Raw genomic sequence first — 26,407 nt, 5'->3', positions numbered from 1 at the left:
AGGCATGTGCCTAGTCTTATTGTAACTTGAAGGCATGTGCCTAGTCTTATTGTAACTTGATATGTCATGCTTTGTTAATATCCCTAGAAGGTCTTCCCTTTTCTGAAGGGAAATGGAGAAGGGTTGGATCTGGAGGAAAGGAAAGATGGGGGAACAGACTGGAAGGAGAAGAAGGAGGGGAAACTGAGGTCAGTGTGTAATGTATGAGAGAATTAAAAGAAACCACTAAAATAAAGAGGAAAAAAAAGCCATCCACCAGTTGATCATTTATCCTACAAGTACTAGAGAATTCCCAATTGTGGGACTCATTCTCTTTTGAGAAAAAACACCTCCTCTTAGGCATATAGAAGTAGAATTAGCACCACCAATAATCTCAGAAATAGACATGGCAATCTGAGATATTTTTGCAAGTTGAAAATACAAAAAATGTCACGTGGCGAAGGACATGAAAGGTGCAAAATAAGGAAGAAGTTTTAGTTGGAGGCTCACTACTTATTTGTTTCGTCATCATGTAGGTCCTCAGTGACTGTGAGCACTAAGAGATCAGTGTGGCACCTTGTCTGCAATGCCTAACTTCAGTGTCATTAATGGCTCAGTTTCTTTCACTAGTGAGAATTAATTGGAGATTAAGCTAGTATACCAAACATATATGCTTATGCATATGCATGCGAAATTTTAAAATTCACAGATGTTTCCCATTTCCTCCAGCAGAGGTCAGACAACAGCAATCCTGGACTATAAAAATCTAGGAAGCAATAGACTACTGGAGAGTGTGATTTTATTTTCAAGAAAAGATAATGGAGCGTTTCATTCTCAATGCTACTTTTTCTGTACTCACACTTTCAAATTACATTTTCACAGCTCGCATGCTTTACTTTTGTAATAATTACAAAACAATAACATTTACTTTAAACTTCATAAAGAGCACTATTGGCATATGTAATTTTTTTGCCCTTTAGTAAGTCCAGGACACTGCATCATTATTCCTATTTTCTTGGTTGAACACAGATTAATAGGATAGTCTAAGAAAGAAGCACATTCGGTCTCTACAGTGAAAAATGATTTAAGGGCAATATCATGTCCACAGTTGATAACTAGAAGAATTCTCTCTCAGGCAAGGGATTCAATACAGTTGTAAGATCACCAGAATGAAACAAAACCTCCTAGACATGGCTTTAAAGTGACTGAGCCCCTGCAATGTGCAAAGAGAGAACAACAGCAAGTGTAAACACTGAGTATCTCTTTTGCTGTCTGGAGAAATCCAAGCGATCTTGGTGCCACAATGATTCAGTTTCTGCAAATCACACAGGCAAAATAAGGAAGACATTTTTAAAAAGGTCAGTTTGACAACATATTTAAAAAGCAGAGAGCCCAACAAAGGAAGTTTACTAGGAATTGCCTTTGTTAAGCAAATCACACCATCACCATGCTGTATTTTCATTACCAATTCAAGTGAGTCTTTTTCACATAGAAACAAAGAGAAAGGCTTATTAAACAAAATTGGAAGGTCAGTCATTTCATATTACATTATGCCAAATCAAGTACCTGTTTCATTTCTATATTACTCAATGAGTCCCAATATATGGTCTGTTATGTGTGCTTCTTAATAGAACAGACAAATATAAAGGCATTATACTGTTATACAAATTAAAACTGTTAGTAGTTTCTTCTTTTTGTTGTTTTGGTTTAGTTTTGGGTGGGCTGGGGACCAAACCTAAAGCCTCATACATGCTTAGCATGTGCTTGCAAACATGCTTAGGATGTGCTTGTACACCTAGGACCTCAAACAGGCTTAGAATGTGCTATATTCCCAAGCCACTCTCTCAGTTCCTCTTTCTTCCATTTTCTTAGGAAGTGACTTTTTTTTTACCCTGGGCAATAAGTTTGCATTGCTTCCGTCTATCTCTGGGAGCAATTGAAGAAAGGAGAAATGATAGAACTAAACCTCTACCAGAGCATGTGTAGCTCACAACTCTAATCTCAGCACATTCTGGAGATAGAAAGAGAAGTATCCTGAATCCATGGTCAGGCTGGGCTACATTATTAGAGCCTGCCTCAAACAAACAAAAACCACACACACACACACACACACACACACACACACACACACACACACACACACACACACACAAAGTCCACGGATAAAATCTCCTATTAGTTCTTCTGTGGAATTTCACAGTGAGGGAGGCCTAGAATAGAAAACTCTTTGCTTATCACAGATCAAAGTGAGAATTCTGAGAAAGCACGGAAATAGGGAGCTATGACACCTGAAGACTTACAGTGGGAGAACTGGAAGCCACAGAGAGGTGTGGTCAGTGTGAACCCTCCTCATTTGTGCTTTCCTCTGTGGGAATTAATGGGGTTTCAGCTATTTGGTTTAAAGCTGCTAGAATTTCTGCTTCTCAAACATCATTCATTCCTCAAGCCCTTAGCGATGTGAGCTACACATAGATGTCAGATTGACCAAGAGAAATTACGATGAAGAGATAAGAGTTAACCATGGTTGGTAGAGAAAAAAGAAGAAAAGACTCATAGGCCATGATATGTGAATAAGAGTAGGTGTGGAGGAGGAACCAGAGGACACAAATGATCCTAAGAAGCAGAGACAGAGTACATGCAGATAAATCATAGAGGGAGGCAGGTCAATGGCAATTCCATGAAAGGGACGAATTTGATTATTGGGCCACTTGTATACCAATTTCCAGAGAAGAACAATAACGTTAAGTGACATGTAAGATGCAATGATAAAAATATCAAAATATTGCTGGAGTTATATCCACCTTACCTTTACAAAGTGGATCAGCCGCTCAACTTCATTCACTTTATAGGTCTCCAATCCTAGCTCTTTGGCCAATCGTAAGATACGATTCTGGGTCGGCCCAACATAAGATCCTCCAAGGTCCACATATTTAACATTTTTATTCTGTTTTACCATGGGAAAAAAATAAAGATGACTGTTTGTAAAAGAGACCATTCTTATAAAAGAACACATCTCTGACTACACCCAGCAAATCTAGGTACTTGTTTCTCAATTATACCAAAAATAGCCCTACTTGTCTGTGGTGATTTACTTGCCTACTATCTAGTCCTCCCCAATAGAAGTCATCCTATTGATGTTATTCTGTACGAACAAATAAAAATACTGTAGATACACATAATAGAATAATATCATTTAGCACAACATAGATGCACCTGCAGGACATTATGCTAAATGAAATAAATAAAATATAGACAGGCAAGTCCTATACAATCTCAAATGTGGAATCTAAAATGAGTTAAACTCATGAAAGTAAAGAATATAACAGTGGCACTGGAGGTCTTATGGGTGTGGGTGTTAGGGACAGAGGAAATGGGGAACTACTGATGAAAGTGTACAAGTCAACAAGATGAGAGGAGTAAATTTGGAGCTTTGATACATACTATGATATCCTTGGTTGATAATAATGCATTGTATATTATAAAATAAACATAATATATTTCAAGTATGTTGACCCAAAGATGCCAAGTGACTGATATAACAATTAACTTGATTTAATCACCCACATTTTACATGTATCACACTTTACTCCATAAGGGTAATACAATTATGATTTGATGTTTAAAAATAAATAGATAAATAAATAAATAAATAAATAAATAAATAAATAGAGACTCCCCCTCTAACCCCCAAACTTACTTTGCATGGGTGAAATGATTGTGTTTGTGCTAGAGAAGACTCAAACTTGGGGTTGAAAAGTCCAGACTTTTATTAAATTTCTTGCTGTTACTACAACACAATTTACTTCTTCCTTTTCTACCTTCACATTTCTAGGTCTACAATGCTAATTATGAAGTAAAAAGACTGAAACAGAGGGAATGAAAGAGTTGAATAGAGATAAAAAAGAAGCTTGGAATAGAAGTGCTGTGTGTTTACTATGTGCAAGTCCCTGGATGAAACACCTTAGCCCTCATAAATAATGATGATGATGGTGGTGGTGATGATGGTGATGATGGTGGTGATGATGATTATGGAGGAGGAGGGAGAGGAAAAGGAGGAGGAGGAGGGGAGGGAAAGGAGGAGGAGGAAGAGGAGGAGAGGAACTATAAGGAACATTCTAGAACCATGTTCCCTGTCTTAGAAGATAAGTAATGGAGATTTCAGGAAATACAAAAGTCTTAATACACAACTCAGTTTTTGATCCATGTTTCTCATCTGCATCCTTAGTATCTTACCCTAATTGTGTAAGTCCTGCCTCCCACACGGTCTCGTGCTTCCAGAACCACCACACTGAGGCCACAGTCATGCAAAAGTTTGGCTGCTGCCATACCTGGGGGAAATACAAGAAGACACTGTGATCAATTCTGTTAAAGGATTGCAGAATGCTCCTTATACCACCAGTTAACAAGCAAAGTCACATTCACATGAGGTTTATTATAATACAACTAAGAAGTATGTAAGAATTCTCTGCAGAGTCCTAGAACCATCTAGGTTTCCATCTAGGAAACCAAGTGACTCTTCCAGAAAGAATAAAGTAAATTTCACGAACAGTGAATACCTCATCTAAATGAACATTCCATGTCATTATACCAATAATATCCATATTTTAACAACTAAAGTATAGGCCAGACAACCTAATCTAAACACAAGACCACAATCAAGAACATCCATGTGCTGGAACCCAAAAGGTTCCATGCCAGCCCCACACTCCATTGTATGACTAACTATGAAAAGAAGAAGCAATGTGGAAGAGAGCTAGCCTTCAACACCTGCAAGAACACCTGAGAATTAACAAAAAATTCAAACCTGAGGTCATAAAACCAGACCATTTGTACATTTTCATTTCAGATATGCCTGATAATGGAGGGATGAAATGTCTCCATCCATGTACTTTAATTATTCAGCTAGCCAAAATTATTTATTGACTACCCGTTTACAATCATTTGTACTAACACATCCTAGACATGGTCTAGTATTTTAGCTCTTAAAGCTCGGCACTCTTTTTAAGTGATTTCACTTTTGAAAGGAAGGTTTTTTTTTCTTCTATTGAAATTAGATTTTTTTCTCACATAATATATCTTGATTATGGTTTCTACTAACGCTCCTCCTCCCAGTTCTTCCCCACCCATCCTCCCATCTGGACCCAGTACCATTCTGTTACTCACTAGAAAACAAAACCCTGCATCTTTAAACCTCTCTTGGGCTGTGGCTGTAATTCAGAGGGGTGCCACTTGCTGAGTATGTGGGATACCCAGGGTTTCTATCCATTTCATTGACAAATATAAAAATATGAATAAAACCACTCACATAATCTAGTAAGAACTGCCTCCAAGAACAGATGGAAAATTGGTATTTTGAATTGAAGAGAAATATTTAGTCTTATGGTAAATTCAATTTACTTGGTTGCTACATAGGACCAAATAAAATCAAAGAAATGTCAAAATGCTACTGTGCCCCATTGCACACAAAACAGCTCCTTTATTGTTTACCAAAAATAATGACTATGTGATGTTAGGCTCCACTACTGCAACACACCCAATGGTCACTCGATTTAAACTACAGTTATTTCCTTATATTAATTTATGCTGACAATATAGTTTAGTGGTAGAGCACTTTCCTGGCTCATGTGAAACACTAAGTTCTATCTAAACAGTATGAAAAAAAGAAAAAAATAATTTTTGATAGTACATTGATTCACTAAGCTTATTCCTACAATGTAGTGAGCTAAGGTTCTTTGATAGCCTTATTTTTATGCCTGAGGAAACCAAGGCACAAACAGGCCACATTGAGAGTAAATGAAAAAGCCAGCTCCACTCCAGCATCAGTGTTTGATTCACAGTCATCTTCATCTCTGATGACCTCTCTCATTGCATGTTAAATGATATTTTTCAGTGCAGTGGTATGAACATGTTTTGAAGACATACTTGAAACTTATGTGTTAGTAAGAACTCATTAAACATAAACCATGAATCTGAATGTAAAAGCATAATGACCCAGGGCTTCAGTCCCCATCTGGCAACACTTTTCAAAAAGAAAACCCCTTTCCCAGAGAGGCTAACTTAAAATGGCATTGCTTGGCTTAATGTATCTCTCCATCCCTGTCTCCAGAGGCAGAGTCACGGTTTCCATTTGGTGGCAGAGTAAGGTACTAAAGTCCTCAGTACAAGTGGCCACACCTATAGCAAGAAGCATCCCATGACCCAGTTTTAGAAACACAAGGTTGTAATGGAGTTTTAACTCCAGTTTTCCGGTTTAACCCCCACAACTGCAAAAAAAAACAAAACAAAACTATTTTCTACTCAAATTTAGAATTGCAGACAGTTCGATGACCCTTTTCTTATCAAGCATCAGTCCAACAAGTAAAATAACATGCAACCATAGTAACAGCTGTTATCAGCAAGTTCACATAAAGCGCAGGAGCATGTTAGGGCTTAAACAAAAGAATTGGGGAGGAAATACAGCATTACTCATGGAAACTCACATATGAGATTCCACAAAGGGTACTCTCTTTTCATGAATACAGCTACCCAATAGTGTCTAACAAAAAGCCTAAACAGTCCTTTCTGCCTGTATTGCATTATAATTATGAATACAAAATGACCCAAAATGTTCTTTTTTTGTTTTTCTGTTTTGTTTTTTTAAGATTTATTTATTCATTTATTATATATAAGTACACTGTAGCTGTCTTCAGACACACCAGAAGAGGGCATCAGATCTCATTACAGATGGTTGTGAGCCACCATGTGGTTGCTGGGAATTGAACTCAGGACCTCTGGAAGAGCAGTCGGGTGCTCTTAACCGCTGAGCCATCTCTCCAGCCCCCAAAATGTTCTTAAGGATCATATAAGTATGTTTTTGGAAATCCTTTGCAATTTTTTAAACTTATATTCAAGGTGCTGGCAGGGGTCAGGGTGCATCAACTAACAAAAAGAGAAAATTAAAAATACAAAAATTGATTTAGCTGGCACAAATGTGGATGGCGTAGGGCATCACTGAATTTTTGGAGGAGAGAACTAGAAAATTTAGCAGTTGGGGTCTCAGGATGCTATGATAAAGGCACAGGGGTTTGAGTAATCAGAGTAAGCAAAAGCTAACTCTCTAGAGCCTTCTGGCTCAAAAATGCATTATTTCTCATGTGTTCCTTTCCATGTTTGGTTTGGAACCTTTATCATATTTTTCCATGGAAACAAAATATGAGATACTGTACATTCTCTAAGAAGGCTGGGAATGTCTATACTGTAAATGTTTTCATGAATTATGAACACTATAGACTCTAAAACTACTAGAAAATATGATTGGCTCTGACAAAACCTGAAGCAGCTTATAAACACAATGTGACAGTACTTTTAAGGGATCTATATTTCCAGTTACTATCATAAACTAGGGAGCACTTACTGAGTTTCATGAACAACACTCCCCACAAAGTCCACTTGGTCCTCAACAAGGCTAAGAAATACTTTTATCCTAATTTTCAGCAGTCAGATAGGTTACATGATTAGTAAATGGAAGAATCAGAGGTGAACCCAAACCCTCACCCCTTAGCCAACATTCTTGGTCCAAAAAAAGAAAAAAATGAAAAAATATTTTAAACTAGTGATATACCACATTCTTACAAGCTATCTTAAAACATTCTGCTCTACATCTAAAAATTAAGAATCATTCAGAAAATTTTACTTTTAACAGATAATTGACTGTTGAAAAGGATTCAAATATCCTGTGGCAGAGAGAGCTGTACTCTCAGAAGTGCTGACAATCTTGAGAGCTCAGGGGAGACCTCCACTTCTGCTCACATTCCTGACCCAAAAAGAACCTGCCTAGTACCCTCTGGATACAGGAACCTAGCAGCAGTCAGCAGCAGAACACTTCCAGTTTCTGCCTGCACAAAGAGCCAAAAGCCAGTCTTCAGAAGCACCAACACACCTGAGTGCCAAGGTAAGACCAACTCATCTGCTTCAAGTGATTGAACTTCAGGTCACACAAAACCAGGAGCAGCTCCCTGTTCCCAGATCCAGCTAAAAGAAAAAAGGTCTACAGGAGTGCTGACATGCAGGCCTACAGGAGGGTGTCAATCCACTCAAAGAGACACAAAGACAAGCTAACACCAGAGACAACCTGATGTCAAGAGGCAAGCACAGGAACCTAAGCAACAGAAACCAAGACTACTTGGCATCATCAGTGCCCAGTTCTCCCACCATAGCAAATACTGGATATCCAAACACACTGGGAAAGCAAGATTTGGATTTAAAAATCACATGTCATGATGAAGACCCAGAAATGAACCCACACACCTATGGCACCTATGGTCACTTGACCTTTGACAAAGGAGCTAAAAAGCATCCAGTCGAAAAAAGCATTTTCAACAAATGGTGTTGGATCAACTGGAGGTCAGCATGTAGAAGAATGCAAATTGACCCATTCTTATCACCCTGTACAATGCTTAAGTCCAAGTGGAACAAGGACCTCCATATAAAACCAGATACACTCAAACTAATAGAAGAAAAAGTGGGGGAAAGCCTCGAACACATGGACACTGGGGAAAAATTCCTGAATAAAACACTGGTGGCTTATGTTCTAAGATCAAGATTCAATAAATGGGACCTCATAAAACTACAAAGCTTCTGTAAGGCAAAGGACACTGTTATTAGATCAAAACGGCAACCAACAGATTAGGAATAGATCTTTACCAATCCTAAATCTGATAGAGGGTAAATATCCAATATACACAAAGAACTCAAGAATTAAGACTCCAGAGAGCCAAATAACCCTATTAAAAATGGGATACATATCTTAACAAAGAATTCTCAACTGAGGAATATCGAATGTCTGAGAAGTACCTAAATGTTCAACATCCTTATTCATCAGGGAAATGAAAATCAAACCAACCCAGAGAGTCCACCTCAAGCCAGTCAGAATGGCTAAGATCAAAAACTCAGGTGACAGCAAATGCTGGCTAGGATGTGGAGAAAGAGGAACACTCCTCCATTGTTGGTGGAATTGCAGACTGGTACAACCATTCTGGAAATCAGTCTGGAGGTTCCTCAGAAAATTGGACATTGAACTACCTGAGGACCAGCTATACCTCTCTTGGGCATATACCCAAAAGATGCCCCAACATATAACAAAGACAAATGCTCCACTATGTTTGTAGTAGCCTTATTTATAATAGCCAGAAGCTGGAAAGAACCCAGATGCCCTTCAACAGAGGAATGGATACAGAAAATGTGGTACATCTACACAATGGAATACTACTCTGCTGTTAAAAGCAATGACTTTATGAAATTCATAGGCAAGTGGATGGAACTGGAGAATATCATTCTGAGTGAGGTAACCCAATCACAGAAAAACACACATGGTATGCACTCATTGATAAGTGGATATTAGCCCAAATGCTCGAATTACCCTAGACACATAGAACACATGAAACTCAAGAAGGATGATCAAAACATGAATGTTTCTCTCCTTCTTTAAAAGGGGAACAATAATACCCTTGGGAAGGAATAGGGAGGCAAAGTTTAGAACAGAGGCAGAAGGAACACCCATTCAGAGCCTGCCCCACGTGTGGCCTATATATATACAGCCACCAAACTAGATAAGATGGATGAAGCAAAGAAGTACACACTGACAGGAACCAGATGTAGATCTCTCCTGAGAGACACAGCCAGAATACAGCAAATACATAGGCGAATGCCAGCAGCAAATCACTGAACGGAGAACAGGACCCCTGTTGAAGGAATCAGAGAAAGAACTGGAAGAGCTTGAAGGGGCTTGAGACCCCATATGAACAACAATGCCAACCAACCAGAGCTTCCAGGGACTAAGGTACTACCCAAAGACTATACGCGGAGTGACCCTGAGCTCCAACCTCATAGGTACCAATGAATAGCCTAGTTAGGGCACCAGTGGAAGGGGAAGCCCTTGGTCCTGCCAAGACTGAACGCCCAGTGAACGTGATTGTTGGGTGGAGGGTGGTAATGGGGGGAGCATGGGGAGGGGAACACCCATAGAGAAGAGGAGGGGGAGTGTTAGAGAGATGTTGGCCCAGAAACCAGGAAAGGGAATAAAAATCGAAATGTGAATAAGAAATACCCAATTTAATAAAGATGAAAAAAAAAAGACCAAGAATAAAGAGAAGAAATTAGAAACTTAAAAACACTGCATATCCTTTCTGCAACAGGATATGGAAAACAAAGGCAGAGAAAGTGATTATTATATAATTTTTCCTTACAAAAGGTTTAATGACATTGTATTTCATGATGTAGTTAGGAAAAACATTGGGTTAGAATGATCAAAACAGTCACTCAAGAAATGTAAATCCACACCAGCCTTGAGCAGCTTTTCTTTCTCCAACTATGAAAATCTAACAGAATAATAAAAAAGTTAATTTTCAAAATATGTTTGAATTCTATTCTGCTTCTAAAGAAGCACTATGACCATGACAGCTATGTTAAGCAGAAAGTTTGACCCATAGTATTTGCAGAAAGAGGTCTCTTAAATTTAACTTGAAAGGCAACACTCCTGAATCACAGTCTTGAATTTCATATCCCTCAATCCATTCTCCACACAGCTGGTGCACTTATCATTCTAAAAGCAAACCTAATTATGCAATTGATTTGTTAAAAGCTCTGTAGTGGTGGAAGGTAGGTGCCTTACTTTTGTGGACAGATCATCCCTCAGCAGAGACGGTACCATGTGCCCTAGAAATCCATGTTGGAATTCTGGCCTACCTCAGCATTTGCTACTTACTATTATTTCCCAACCAGCTCTGTTTGCTTGTAATTCATGGTCTCTTCTGTCATAGAGTAACTGAGTCCTCCTTTCTTTGTATTTAAATCTCTGTCAACATCACTGTCATGTCAAGCCACTTCTAGGATTTTATATATTTAATTAGTCTTCCAAATTTTTATTATCTTGTATGGTTCTTTTCCAATGAGACATTCTGAGAGGCACTTAGTTAAGTCTGTTTGTAAGTGGACCCGGTGATGTGTAAGAGACTGCCAAAAGTTACTATTTGTAAAAAACAATGATATCCTTCATGAGGGCTTTGTTAAGTAGAAAGTTTGACCCATAGAATTTTCAGAAAGAAGTCACTTAAATTTAGTTTAAAAGGCGAAATGTGAGAGACTATTGAATGTTTCCATTCTCAAAAACAGTATCCTCTATCAATGTTTTGCCAGCAATTTGAAAATAAATTGCCTTCATTTGATTGTTAAAAAAAAGATGGAGAAAAAAATAAATAAAATAATATCCAGAATCTGGGAAGGACCCAGATGCCCTTCAACAGAGGAATGGATACAGAAAATGTGGTACATCTACACAATGGAATATTACTCAGCTATCCAAAACAATGACTTTATGAAATTCATAGGCAAATGGATGGAACTAGAAAATATCATCCTGTGTGAGGTAACCCAATCACATAAAAACATACATGGTATGTATTCATTGATAAGTGTATATTAGCCCAAAAGCTTGGATTACCCAAGATAGAGTCCACAGACCACATGAAACTCAAGAAGGATGACCAAAGTGTGGATGCTTCATTCGTCCTTAGAAGGAGAAACAAAAATACTCATAGGAGACAAATTTTGGAGCAGAGACTGAAGGAATGGCCATTCAGAGCCTGCCCCACCTGGGATGCAGCTTATACACACACACACACACACACACACACAGACACACACAGACACACACACACACACACACACACACACACACACACACACACACATATACACAGCCACCAAAACTAGACAATATTGATTAAGCCAAAAAGTGCATGCTGACAGGAGCCTGATCTAGCTGTCTCTCGAGAGGCTCGAAGTGAAGCCTGAAGGTGATCCACTATTTAACAGTGAGACACAGTGAAACTCTCCCTTTAACATTGCCTGTCTAAGTAGCAGGTCAGCTCATTCCTTGCCTTTTTGTACATTACTAAAAAGTACATGTTCCCAGCTGGAAAATTCTAAAACATGTTCTTTTATGAAGTGAACGAAGTCCACGTTCAGAGATGAATATGCCTTGATTGACAGGGTAGGGGTTGGGTGGTATGTCCCTTTCCCTGTGTTACCAGGGTACCCATTGAGTTCAGAAAGCTCATTTCCTGAATGATAAGATGTTAATTGTCTATGCTTTCTTTCTTCCTGTGACAGGATACAGTTGGTGTTTAAGTGTGTTTGTTGAATGGGTGTATTTAATATCCTTAAACAAAGATAAGTCCTAATAGAAATGGCTTTTTCATAAAAGAAGTAAATGGGTATAATACTGTTCTTTTAGTATGCTTACAGCAGTGAGCATTTTAATATGGTCTAAGAAACTAAAATATTTAGATATATACTGAAGTTAATTTCATTTAGTCACATCAAGTATGGTAAGATTCCCCTGGCCTTTTGCAATAGACCAAGAGACAGCCAATTCCTAATAATAACCACCTCATATTTGCACAGAACTTCAGTTTCCAACACTCCCAGATACTCAATCTTCAAAAAAATTTGAGGTCAGTATTATTGTGTCTATTTCTCAAATAGCAAAGTAGAGGCTTGCTGAGAGTTACACACCTAGCAAAGGGAGAAGACAGAGCTGGGTCTGAAATACTGGTATTTCTAGGTCCTTCATGCTCTAGCCACAGTCCTTCCCATAACAAAAGTTTTTGCTGTCAAAACACATTTGTGAAGTAGGCAGAATTTTATTTAAAATCAGAATGCTTACTTTATTAACTTTCTTGGAAAGACTATCTTGATAAATATATCATCTGAAGTTTGCCAGTATCTAAAGTCCTGAGACATGCTCCTGAAAGAGAATCCAAATATATTTGGAGAAAGAAGTACTCAAGGTCAGGTCCACTATTGCACCATGGAAGAACTTTGACCATACTGTTCTTCATCTTTTATTCACAATGACTCTTCCCTGGCAAGATACACATCAAAATTTGGGGCAAAATTGAAACAACATAGACCACATACATTTTCCATTGGGAAACAAAGTTTAGAATTATATTATTCGCATCTTCTCTATAGCATAACCCCCTCCCCAGATAAAAGACAGATCCCTAATCTTCTTAGAGGGGTACTAACCCTGGCTTCCTTTTCTCTAAGACAATCAAAACACACAACCTAAAAACAAACAGCAATGGTTGTATGAGAAAGGAGACCTTCATCAAAGCTTTAGACCATGGATGGTCTATACTTTTGGAAGGGATAAAAGATATCAAGCTTCCATAAGTTGCCATAGAAACGTATTTCCAGATGCAGCCACTTCCAGATACTTGTACATGATTGTCTTTGAAGGCCTTTCAGAATATACCTGAAACCATAAAAATGGCTTCTTCATCACATTTGATATGCAAATGGTGGCATTTTTAGAAAATGTCAGTCAGCACAATGAGTCGTGCTTCATAAGGAAGCATTTATGTTTACCCTTTGTTGTTTGAAAGCAGTTGAGTATCTTTTGTGCATCACAATCGCACTAGGCAAAATGTGTTACTGCTTTACCTCAGCACTAGCTGCCAAACATAAAGGAAGCTCATCCAGGTATAACAGATTCTCTTTCTCAACAATGTGTGAATTATTTATCTTTAAAACTGGTTGATAGAATTTAATTCACCTTCTTCAAATCTTCTTCAGAATTAGATAAAAGATGTATACGAATAAATATACTCTTTGGAAAACAGTTGTAGTGCTTGTGTTGTTTGTTTGTTTGTTGTTTTGTTCTAACAATGGTGGCACATAGAATCCCAACACTCAAGATACTAAGGCAGTAGGATCTTGAGTTTGAGGCATGCGAGACCCAATATCGCTTTTTAAAGAGTGAGAACTGTCCCTTTGCTTTATTTATTATTGTGGTGATAAGAATAGTGGTGTTGAGGATAGGACCCAAAGTTTTCTGCATGCTAGGCTGTATCCCCAACATTCACACTGATTTGTTTTTGTTTGTTTGTTTGTTTGTTTGTTTTCTTCACACTTTTTAAGCATAAAAGAAGTTTCTTTGATGATGGCCCAAGGATAAGAGCTTTGTGGCCACAGTACTAGTGCTTCTATAGATTACCAACACAATTTTTAGAAATGTAAGCACTTTTAAGGCAGAATATAGTGCCGGAGAACTGTGATCGTCACAAATGTCTTGAAGAGTGTCAGGGGTCTTCTGGTCTCCTTCACTGGACATCAGACGATAGGATTAAGAATTGTAGGAAATAATTAAACAGAAGTTTTGGCAGGGAAAAGAAGTCTGGGTGTGACAGAAGGAGTTAACAAAAGAAACAAAACTTACACTTGGGTCCTAGGGCTCTCCCTCTACTTTGAGGAATCTGGGAGTTGCTTTCCTGTGACTGTGAATAAAGCCTAAGAGGACACCCTAAAAATGAAGGCATTCTGCTCTTCTGCAGCAAAACTCTTGGCAGAGCTGCTTTCTGGCTGCATAACTGTAGTAAGTACCTACTTTCTGTAGCATCTTTTATGTTTTACAGGGCAATGTGATTAGATTAGGCTCCTTCTAGTCGGTGATTAAATTAATTATTGGCAGCATGGTGATCACACAAGATTATTTCCTTATACAGGTAGTATTTTGATGACCCCAGAGCATCTTCTCTGTAAAACCTGAAATTTGGGTGATATCCAAAGATGTGAATTTAACATGTAATATGTGTGCTCCTGGAGGACAGGAAGTGGATGGTTTCAACAAATTTGTTCAATATGTTAAAATAATTGGGGGTGAAATATATCTGTGTGTGATTTATTTTGAAATGCATCTACAGACAAGAGGGGGTGATAGATAAACATAGAAATGGAGAATAAACAGAATAAATATAATGCATAATGTAAAAGTAGCCAAAACATTCATTGCAGAATGTAGTTCATTAGGCATATGAACATTTGCTATATAATTCTTTAAAAGTTTTTTGTCGTAAGACTCTGGAAAGCCTGGGCAAAGGCCTCTCTGGAATCTTCGGGAAAAGGAAAGCTCTTTGTCACCCCTGAGGAGCCACGAGCTCGTCAGATGAGTAAATTTGGGTAGCACACTATTGCACACTGAGTACCCTGTACCTGCCCCACCTCTCAGTTCCCTTAGAACCACAAAATGTACTCTTATTTGGAAGCAGTCTTATCATGTATATTAAGTTAATTTCAGTGATAATAGTACTTATTTGAGGATATCACATAGATAAATGACATGATTAGCCATACTAGGCTGGCATTTCCTCTGTTTCTAGGACTGTTGGGGTATTAGGGAATGATAAACAGGGAGAGTTCCTAGCAAAAATTCTCTTTCAGAAGGTGTGAATGACTTGGAGAATGAAGCATTGGCCTAAACAGGGCCAATGTCACATAAATTACAAGCTTTCTCATAGTGACAAAGCTAAAGGATCAGCATTTTCAATAAAAGTTTGTACCTTTCAACACAAAACAGGTCAGTACGTAGTAATAAGGGTAAAAGACTCGGCTAGCACCTAGGAGAGGACTACACCTTTCTTAAGGTAGACATTTTGAAATGAGTTATGGCCAAGGTTATACACATACACATTCTACATTTGATACGAATTTTACAGCATTTTAGAGTGCCTGGGGTCTACAGCTCTCAAGTTATATAATGCTCAAAAGCATTTATGTAAGTGTTCAACTCACCTAAAAACAAAAACAGAACAAAATAAAACAGAAAACCAACCACACTCTAGTATCAGAGCCTCATCTCTCTTTAGTACCTTAGCAAAGCATTGACAAGCCTAGACCCAAGAAGCTCCATCATACCAGCTCCAATACTTTGGATCCCTGAGGAATGAAAGTGTCTCCAGAGTTTGAACTTGACTGAAAATAGGCCATTACAGAACAGCCATGAGCAAGGCTGACCTTTGAAGACCTTAACAATCACTTTCAGACAGAAATCAAAAGAAGTAGAAGAATCCATTCTCACATTAAATCACTGGGTCTAGTAATCACACACAAAGCAGTTTGTTCTTTTAAAAATGTTTTCCATTCATCTGTTTATTTAGTATAATTTGTGGGCATGGGCTACTACAGCACATTGTGTGAAAGTCAAAGAACAATCTCACCTTTTTTACCACCTGGGTCCCTGGGATTGAACTCAGGTAGTTATGTTCAGTTGCAAGTGCCTCTATTCACTGAGACACCCCACTGGCTCAGGTTCTTCTTTGTTTGATGAGAATTTTTTTTTACATTTTTAATGCATGTGCAACTACCAGGAATCAGTTCTCATCTTCCGTTGTGTGGTTTTCTAGTAATCAGAGTCTTGTCTTCGGATTTGGCAGGATGCACCTTTACCTGCTCAACCATTTCACTGACCCTCTCCTTTAAAACAATCTAAGTTGTCTCATATGAACACAGGATTGTCAAAAATGTATGGTGATACATGATTATAATGTTAGCAACTGACAGGCAGAAGCAGGCAGACTGTGAATGTGAGGCTGACCTGGGCTACCTACTGAGTTGCAAAGAGCCTCAGCTACAGAGATAGACCCTATCTCAGAAAAACACAAAAGAAAATACCACAGTGTCTAGATCTTGAATTATGTAGAGTGCACAGACTCATGCTTAGTGTCTAGCACACTAGTATATATATATATATATATATATATATATATATATATATATGCACATGCGTGTTTGCAAAAATGTATGCACACACTACAGCTATGAGCAATATACATGCTCAAGAGCTTGTGCCTCAGATCAGTGGTTACAGGGCCTTTTCTGTTGCCAACATTAACTGTCAGCACTGGATAGAAAGCCTGACCATGTCCCTCAACATTTCCCATTATGAGCTATCTTGTTATAAAATCAGAGTTAAGCAAGGCTGGCAGTCTAAAGATACTTCTCAGAAGTGATTCCCTGCCTCATTCTGGCCTCGACCTTCTTGAGAAAGGAAACATAGTTGCCTTGTGCAAAGAATTGTTTCCTTCCCCAATCACAATGCTTTGCCAGCTACTTCTATATCAGTTCTCTCATCTCCTAAGTAGCGTGAGCAAACTTTAGCCCTGGCCTCCAAGTCATAGAATTGAAAGTTGTAGCAAGATCTCTTACTTCAATTTGCTTTCCAAGTCAGGGTTTGGAAACCACACAGACCCCAGGAGGAACTGGGCAGAGCAGGTAACATACGAATGCTGTGGGAGTGAAACAACAGTCAGAAAGATGGGCTGTGGCAAGATGAAGAAGCTGTGTCCTCCACAAGAGTGCTCTGGTTAAATGAGTACTCAGCATTGGATAAGGCAGCCCCAACACATGAGAGCCTTTGCCTTCTGGGTGCTGCTTTGGCAGTTTTGTTCTATGTTGTCATCTGCACTTCATGTCATTAGAGATGTGGCTACACCAGAGGAAATGACTTCCCCTAGGTCCTTCTAATGCTAATCAGCTCCCTACATGACATGGCCTCAAAGATGATATTTTTCCAGTCATCTCACACAGATCCTTGTATAGCCATTCAAAATATGTCTCCTTTAGGTGAGATTTACAAGTTAAGGACTATTCAGTCCCCTGAAAGTGGTGAAGAATCAAGTCACATCCATTATTCTCTGATTTTCCTCTCTTCTGCCCAGGAGGTCAAACCTAAAACCTAGGCATCATCATTGAGTCTTCCCTGGTAACTCTTAGCCCATTGTACCTAGTCCCTGTCAACTTCTTTCACCTCTTGGTTTCTTTGCAGTGCGTCAGTGAAAGCTAGGTTTTCGGGCTTGGTAGGCAAGTGCATGCTATGTCATTGACCTGTGCTTCCTGCCCTTTCTTTCACCTTCTTTACTCCCTACTCCAAACTGGTGATAATGAACCACCTCCCTGGGGTTCTCTTTATACCCTACTCTGTTCTGTGTTTTCACCTCACTTCCGAAACACAGTTCATCTGTCCCCTCTGCAAGTCCTAAGTTTGCACTCAGCAGCTAGCCAAGTCTCTGGATCACCATGTTTCTCCAGTGGTGAGTACTTTACGCACAAGAAGAAGGAGACTGAGCTCAAAGGAAGGCTTTCTGAAACAGTACATATCGAAATCCATGGGACTCTTTTGGAAAGATCTAAAATATTAAACTTTTCACTAAGATGACTCTTGGAAAAAAGGTATTTCTTATTATTTCACACCACTGGACTGGAGATAGGTTGAAACCTATCTAACTGGTAGTTTGATAAAAGGTATAACAGAAAGCCAATACAAGCTGCAAGTGTTTGTGAAGACAAGGCCTCAAGTGGAATACAGAAGGCATTACTTAGGCTTTCATTAGGTTTGACCTTTTCTTTTGTTGAGACCAGTATGCTTAATAAAAAAAAGTTAATTCTGACTCTCAGTTGTCAGGACCAGTATCAGAAGAAGGACAAAAATGAACACTTCTGCAAAAATCTAGGGAACGGTGTCTATGACAGTCTGGATAAATTACTGCAGGGGTGTCTGGAGCCGGAGTCCAGCTTCCTATTCATGTTAAAACATCTGCTTAGCCAAAATTCAAAATAAACCTAGGTGCACACAGAAAATTTAGATGTCATTCTGAGAGGTAGTCCCAAATCCTTGCCAATACAATAGTCTGCACTAAACATAATACCTAAGTCTCAAACTACCTTTGTCTTTACCTAGAGAAACAATCAGATAGGACATGTCATGGATTGGACAGTCAATTAGTTGAGTTGGGAAAGATGCAGAGTGGTTTATTTTGCAAAAGGACTTCCTCTAATTAGACCCATCAGAATACATTTCTACTACAAATCTTACAACTCACAAAACTTGTATTAATATTAGTATGATATTAAGTGTAACATCACAAATGTCTTGAAAAAAATTTCAGCCCCCAATTTTCTTCTCCAAATGTCTTCTTTTTTATTAACTTTTTATGTGCATATGATGTGCCTATATATATGGTATGTGTGCGTGTGCATATATATATATATACATACATATATATATGTGTGTGTGTGTGTATGTGTGTGTGTGTGTGTGTGTGTGTGTTTTATGTGTGCAGGTGTACGCATGCCAAGGCATGCATGCAGAGGTCAGAAGACAACACAGTTGGTGCTTGCCCTCCACCTTATTTAAGATAGTATGGCTTTATTGTTTACTGTTGCATAATACAGTGAGCTGGCCTGCAAGAATCTGGGAATTGCCCTGTCTCTGGCTCCCATCTTGCAGAAGGAGTGCCAGGATTACATATGCAACCTATCATGTTCTGCTTTACATGATCTCAGGCTATTCAAACTCAAGTCCTCAAGTTTGTGCAGCAAGTACTTTAATCACCGAGTCATCTCCAAAGATTAAAAAATATATCTTTTTAAGGTTTGTTTTAAACTTTAAATAGGATAGGCATTTTGGAACATGTCTTTAACCTAAGCACTCAGGAGGCAGAGGCAGGCAGATCTGTGTGAGTTAGAGACCAGCTTGGTCTCCAGAGTAAGTTCCAGGACTGCCAAGGCTATTATCCACAGACCCTCTCACAGAAAAATATTTGATATTGCACTTGGGGTGGTGGTGGTAGGAGGTGGGATTGGCTCTGAGAGGAATTAGGGAAGAAGTGGGGATGAATATGATACAACGTCCTTCAAAGAATTAATGAAATATTGTTTTAAAAGATTTAACTTTAAAATGTGTGTTTGCATGTGTGTCTGTGTGTGTCATGTGGGCACAATACCCACGGAGGCCAGATGAGATATCGAAGTCCCTGGAACTGGAGCCAATCTCCCCCATGCATAGATGCCTTCATAGAAACATAGATACATGACTATTTACAAAAACAACACCCAAAAATAAGTAAAAAGGAAAAAACCACCCCTAAAACTAATTAAATGGAGAATAAGAAACACCCTGAGCATCAACCTCTCAGTTCCAAACACATGCACATATGCATGCATGCACACCCACACACATGCACAACCCCCATGAACATGTACAAATGCTGCATATTCACACAAAAGCTGATTGAGTAATTAATTAGTTACTTGCTTAGTTAAAAACCACAAAACTAAATAAATGCCTACCTGCAAATTCTTCCCAGGAATAAGTAATCCATGAAAGACAAAACAGAGTGAGGTTCTGGAACAGAGTCAGAGGATGAACCTCCCTTTAGAGGTAACATGTGTCTTCAACTGCCAACATGTGATATCAAGGGTGAGTGTGTTACATCAGATTGGAACAATTATTGCCAACAGTTGTAGGACGAGAAGAGTCTTTGAATGCTCAAGGAACAAATGTCTGCATGCATTTGCATTTAGAGTAGTTAAAAACAAAGCTCTGAGCACAGTTGTAAAATGTCATATCAGTTACCATTGTGAGTTGAAGTGTGAAGCCATGTCTAATGGGAAGTCAGCCTCCTTCTACCTTGTTGAAGGGAGATGTAATTTAGATCTCAGGAGGCTTCAATCTTTGACAAATCCTTCCTAGATAAAGAAATAAGTCTTTTGCCAACTGAAAATGGTGGCATAGCCACCCATGCCCAGAATTGCAAAAACAACAAAAACAAAACAAAATAAAACAAACAAATCCCAATTGCATTTAAAGGCGTTTAGTGGGAAAGAGACCCTAAAATTCAGACATGATGCTGTGGTGTTATTTTTTCCTTTTCCTCTTGTCTCTCTGGGTTTCTGTTTAACTCTAGGAGACTTTATTTCTGGATAATCTGTGTATCTTTGTGAGGGTTCATTCCTGTGTATGTTCTTGGCTCCTTGTCTTACTATATCCAATTGCATCCCATGATTCGCCAGCTTCTTTGCCATCAATAGAATGCAAAACCAATAAATACCAATTTTCACATTTGTTGGATTGGCAGCTATTTTAGGAAGCAATTTGGAAATCTGCTTAGTAAGGTCAGGTTTTGTTTTGTCCTTTTTCTTTCTGCAGCGTTAGGGACAGGACTCAGGGCTTCATACATGCTAGGTAACTACTGACTCATATCTCTAGCACTAGAGGGGACTTTTGAGACAACAGCATTTCCCTCAAAATATTATGAAAGTAGTAAAATTTGTGACATAAATTATACATACACTACACAAAAAAAATCATTCAAGGAATCCTACTTATAAGATTAAGTCATTTTAATTGCAGTATCAGGCATCACCCTGTGGCTATTGTTCATACACCTGGGTATGAAACTAATACACCAGCAGTGGTCAGAAGCTTCATAGAAGCCTGTGTGTTCAGTGAAAGGGAGTAGGAGCTCTGGCAAATTGAGAGGGACACTCAGAGGCTTGACTAAGGTAATTTGAATATTAGTTACCTGTCAGTACAGAAAGGTAAGTAAGGGCTGCTTTATTCAAAATGAAGGATGGATTCTAACCCATGATCCAACTGCATTCAAGTCAAGAAGGGGAATAAAAGAATAAAACTCATTCTCCTAGAAAATCCAATTGAATTATTTATAGACCCAAGAAAAATGTTTGAGTTTTGTAGTAATTAAAAATGAAAAACAACCAATTTCACGTCTTCATTTGTGAGTATCACTTTCATTCTCATTTTGAGAATGATATTTTATAAAGATAATATTAAAAGCTCCCCAGAGTGAAACAAAACAAGCCAGAAGAGTAACTGGGAAAGCACTTAGAAAAGCAATTTGGCAGGATGTGTCAAAAGCCTTAAACTCCCTGTATTTTAAGCCAGACATAATTACTTTATGATTCAATATTTAAGAAAAGACTGCCAAATATAGAAAAAGTAAGTATTCTTACATATCTTTAGTGTTGTGTCACTTACAATAGAAACACACACTGAAATAATTCATAGTGATCTATAGCTTATTATTAGGTAATTAAGCCATGGCAAGCTTTGATGTCCATTTTACTATGCTTATAAAGATTATCATAATGTAGAATATGCTTAGTTTTAGTTTCTGGAAAAATAGAAAACTGAGTCTAAAATAAATCTAAGCATGTGACTTGTGTGTGAATGCACATGCGCGTACACACACACACACACACACACACACACACACACACACACACACACACACTGAGCCAAAGCAAACATTTGGGTATATTTTCTTCTAGTCTTCATTCATCTGTTTGATACCATGTGAACAATTTTATTTACTAGAATTTAAGCAGGATTCTGTACATAACTAATTAACTCAGAAATTTATAGGTTTTAGAAATCTAAACTATTCATTTAGAGACACATAATTATAAAATTATAAATTTCTACCTCACATTCTACCATCCTTCATAGTAACCTTTCATATTTTCAGGCAAAAGGAAGCAAGTACACTGAAAGTAATTCTTCCCCAGAGATCAACTGTATATCAATTTTAATTACAATACATTCTACTACTTGGTATCCTATGAAATGTATTTCAGTGAGGGAATGGAGAAAGAGATGCATATTAGTTTTTCAAGGCCAGGAAGTCATTCCCCTTAATTGCTTTTTGATTGATACTACCAATGTGTCTCTTTTAGATTATACTGTAAACTTTGGAATCTAATAGCACTGTTTATATTATGTCTTCTAAATCAAAGAATATAATGTATTGTTCACCAGTTCTGGTATTGAACTTGGCATAATTATCTGAAACTCCAGGCTCAGGGTCTAATAGAAATGTCTCACTATTCACATGAAAGCTGTATTTAAGAAAAGAGTTTACTGTATGTTAAATATAACATCTAATATAGGAGCTAGGGAAATGGTTCAGTAGTAAAGTGTGTGTTCTGTTCTTTCAGAGAGCATGGGTTAGTTCCTATCTTCCACACGACAACTCACAACCACGTCTCTAATTCCAGTTCTGGAAGATCTATTGTCCTCTTCTAATCTCTGAGGACACCAAGATCATATATACAACCAGAAAAACACTCACATAGTGTATAAAATAAAATATTTTTAAAATATAATATTTATTTATGTAAATATATGTATTCTGTACCTTTCTAGGCATACACTTAAATATGCTTGCAAATGTGAACATTTTAAATTGGTTTTCATGTAAATGTCGAGTTATTCTATTTACTTTCTATCATATTTTCTAATATATCATCTTTTTAATTATATATTTTATATTTCTTCCCTGACAGATAACTTTTGGGCCAGATTCATCCCAACAGTGAATTTCAGATTTGATAGTGAATGCAGTAAACAGATGCCTAATTTCAAATAGCCTCAGCAAGAACCAGCACAGTTATCATGAAATCACCTGCACATGTACATCTTCTACAACCAAGACATAGCAATTCTCGTCAGATTTGCTGAAAAGCTTCAATTTTTAGATCCTGGTCATTTTGAGAAATACAAATAAAGTGTTGTGTCGTGTATTATGGCAAATTGAAGCCATAGCTGTCATCAAATGCTGAGAACGTCGAACGTCCATGTTTCTAAAACTGGGCCAAAAAGACCCAAGGAAATGAGTACATTTGCTTACTTATAAATATAATCTTCATATATTTTAGATATTAGCCCTCTATTGAATGTGGGGTTAGTGAAGTTTTTTTTCCAATCTGTAGGATGCCAATTTATCTTATTGACTATGTCCTTTGCCTTACAGAAGCTTTCCATATTCATGAGGTCCCATTTATCAATTCTTGATCTCAGAGCGTGAGCCATTGGAGTTCTGTTTAGGAAATTTCTGCCTCTGCCAATGAGTTCAAGGCACTTTCTCACTTTCTCTTCTATTAGATTAAGTGTATCTGGTTTTATGTTGAAGTCCTTGATCCACTTGGACTTGAGCTTTGTGCATGGTGACAAATATGAGTCTATTTTCATTTTTCTACATACAGTCATTTTGACCAGCACCATTTATTGAAAATGCTTTCCTTTATCCATTGTATATTTTTGGCTTCTTTGTCAAAGATCAAGTGTGCTTAAATGTTGGATTTATTTCTGGGTCTTCAATTCTATTCCATTGATCAACCTGTCTGTCTCTGTACCAATACCAGGAAGTTTTTATCACTATTGTTCTGCAGTGGAGCTTGAGCTCAGGGATGGTGATTCTCCCAGCCATTCTTTTATTGTTAAGAATTGTTCTCACAATTCTGGTTTTTTGCCTTTCCAGATGAATTTGAGAATTCCGGGGTTGGGGATTTAGCTCAGTGGTAGAGCACTTGCCTAGTAAGCGCAAGGCCCTGGGTTCGGGTCTCAGCTCCGAAAAAAAAAAAAAGAAAAAAAGAGAATTGCTCTTTCCGTGTCTTTGAAGAATTGCTTTGGGATTTTGATGGGGATTGCATTGAATCTGTACATTGCCTTTGGTAAGATGGCCATTTTTACTATGTTAATTCTGCCAATCCATAAATATGGGAGATCGTTTCATTTTCTGAGATTTAAGAATGCAAGATGCTAACCACCAAAACAAGCAAACAAACAAACAACCCAATCAAAAAATGGGTCATAGAACTAAACTGAGAATTCACAACAGAGGAATCTTGAATGGCTGAGAAGCACCTAAAGAAAAGTCCTTAGTGATCAGAGAAATGCAAATCAAAACAATCCTGAGATTCCACCTTAAAGCAGTCAGAAAGGCTAAGAACAAAACCTCAGGTGACAATACATGTGGGATTGCAAACTGGTACAACCACTCTGGAAATCGATTTGGAGGTTCCTCAGAAAATTAGAAATAGACCTACCTAAAGATCCAGAAATACGACTCTTGGGAATATACCCAAAAGATGCCCCACCATGCCACAGGGGCACATGTTCCACTATGTTCATGCTGGCTTTATTTGTGATAGCCAGAAGCTGGAAACAACCCAGATGTCCCACAACAGAAGAGTGGATACAAAACAAATGTGATTCATTTGTGCAATGGAACACTACTCATCTATTAAGAACGAGGACATCCTGAGTTTTGCAGGCAAATGGATGGGACTAGAAAATATCACCCTGAATGCGGAAACTCAGACCCAAAAGGACATGCATGGTATGTTCTCACTAATAAGTAGATATTAGCCCAAAAAGTACAGAATACCCAAAATACAGTCCACAGAACTCAAAAAGGTCAACAAGCTGAAGGGCTCAAGTGAAGATGCCTCAGTCCCACTTGGGAGGTAGAAGAAAGCAACTGCAAGGAGGGAGAGAAGGAGGGAGGGATGGGGAGAGAAAGGGGATGAGGGAAGAGGGGAACAAGATCTGGTATTGGGTGGGGGAAAAGGACTTAAGTCCTGAGGTCCAGCAGAAAGAACGAAAACAGGCAACCTGGGGAGGTAGGAGGTTGGGAGGACGCTCCCAGAGACCTAGGAAGTGAAAGACTCTCAGGACTCAAGTGGGGGGAGGATCCTAGCTGAAATTTCCCTACAGTGAGGAAATTATTGAACCCGCCTCCAGCAGAAAGACGTGACATCAAGTGAAGAATGGGGTTGCTATTCCACAGTCAAAGCTATGATCCATAATTGTTCCTGTCTGAAAGAAATGCAGAGATGGAAATGGAGAAGAGCCTGAGGAAAAAAGGTCCAGAGACAGGCCCAAAGTGGGATCCAGCTCAAGGGGAGGCCCCAAGGCCTGAGACCATTACTAAGGCTACGGTGCATTCACAAAAAGGGGCTTATCGTGACTGCCCTCCAAAAGACTCAACAAGCATTTGAAAGAGTCAGATGCAGATATGTGCATCCAACCAATGAAGAGAAGCGGCTGACCCCTCTGGTTGAATTAGAGAAACACTGGAGGAAGCGGAAAAGAAGGGGAACCTGTGGGAGGACCAGCAGTCTCAATTAACCTGGACCCTTGAGATCTCTCAGACACTGTATCATCAACCAGGCAGCATACACCAGCTGAGATGAGGCCTCCAACACATATACAACAGAGGACTCCTAGGTCTGGGTTCAGTCAAAGAAATGCAGGTAACCCTCAAGAGACTGTCTGCCCCAGGGAGTTTAGAAATCTGGTGGGGTGGGGACAACATTGTGGAGACTGGCGGGGGCAGGGGATATGTGATATGGAATAGTCGGGGAGGGGGTGGACCGGGAAGGGAATAAAATCCGGAGTGTAAAAATTAATTAATTAATCAATTAAAAATAAATTAATATAATCTTCTTAGCCCCTAATGTGGTTGCAAAACAACTGTAACCTAAAGGACACATTTAATCTTTGATAGCTATAATATATTAAATAGCTCAGTAATGAAAGACAGCATATAAAAATTTCAAATGTAATTCAAAGACCAAAGTTCTACATTTTTATATCTAAAAAACATTCCAAAAGCCTCATGATCTAGTTCAGTGATTGTCTAACATGCACAGACTCTTGGTTACATGCCCAGCACACAAGAAATAAAATATTCAATGAGCCAGTTGATACTGGGAACCTGCTATGCACCAGGCATCACACTATCTTTCCTACTGAAAATTACAGTAGGAAAGACAAAAAATAATATATAACAAGGTGTCATAGGAAGTTAGGACTTTGGGAACAGAATATAATTTTCACAGGACTGTCAGATAAAAAGATTCCCAAAGTGCACTTTAAATTCAGAAGGATGATCAAAAGGTATCTGGGTTTGAGCTGAATGGGAAAAAAGGTAGGAAAGGATTATACATAGGAGAACAACTGTATTAT

The 26,407-nt window shown here is 38.4% G+C and overlaps 1 protein-coding gene across 1 annotated transcript in view; it reads right to left on the bottom strand.

Annotated features, from left to right (window-relative positions):
* Maob (monoamine oxidase B) overlaps positions 1-26,407 on the bottom strand; it is a 103,661-nt gene that overhangs the window by 56,137 nt on the left and 21,117 nt on the right. The window contains 2 exon segments of the mRNA NM_013198.1: positions 2,786-2,923; positions 4,213-4,307. Coding sequence (NP_037330.1) covers positions 2,786-2,923; positions 4,213-4,307 — 233 coding nt within the window.

Source organism: Rattus norvegicus, chromosome X (assembly GCF_036323735.1).
Source record: "Rattus norvegicus strain BN/NHsdMcwi chromosome X, GRCr8, whole genome shotgun sequence".
In the NCBI taxonomy this organism is placed as follows: Eukaryota; Metazoa; Chordata; class Mammalia; order Rodentia; family Muridae; genus Rattus; species Rattus norvegicus.
The sequence above is the reverse complement of the archived record's forward strand: the minus strand, read 5'-3'. Positions and strand labels throughout refer to the sequence as shown.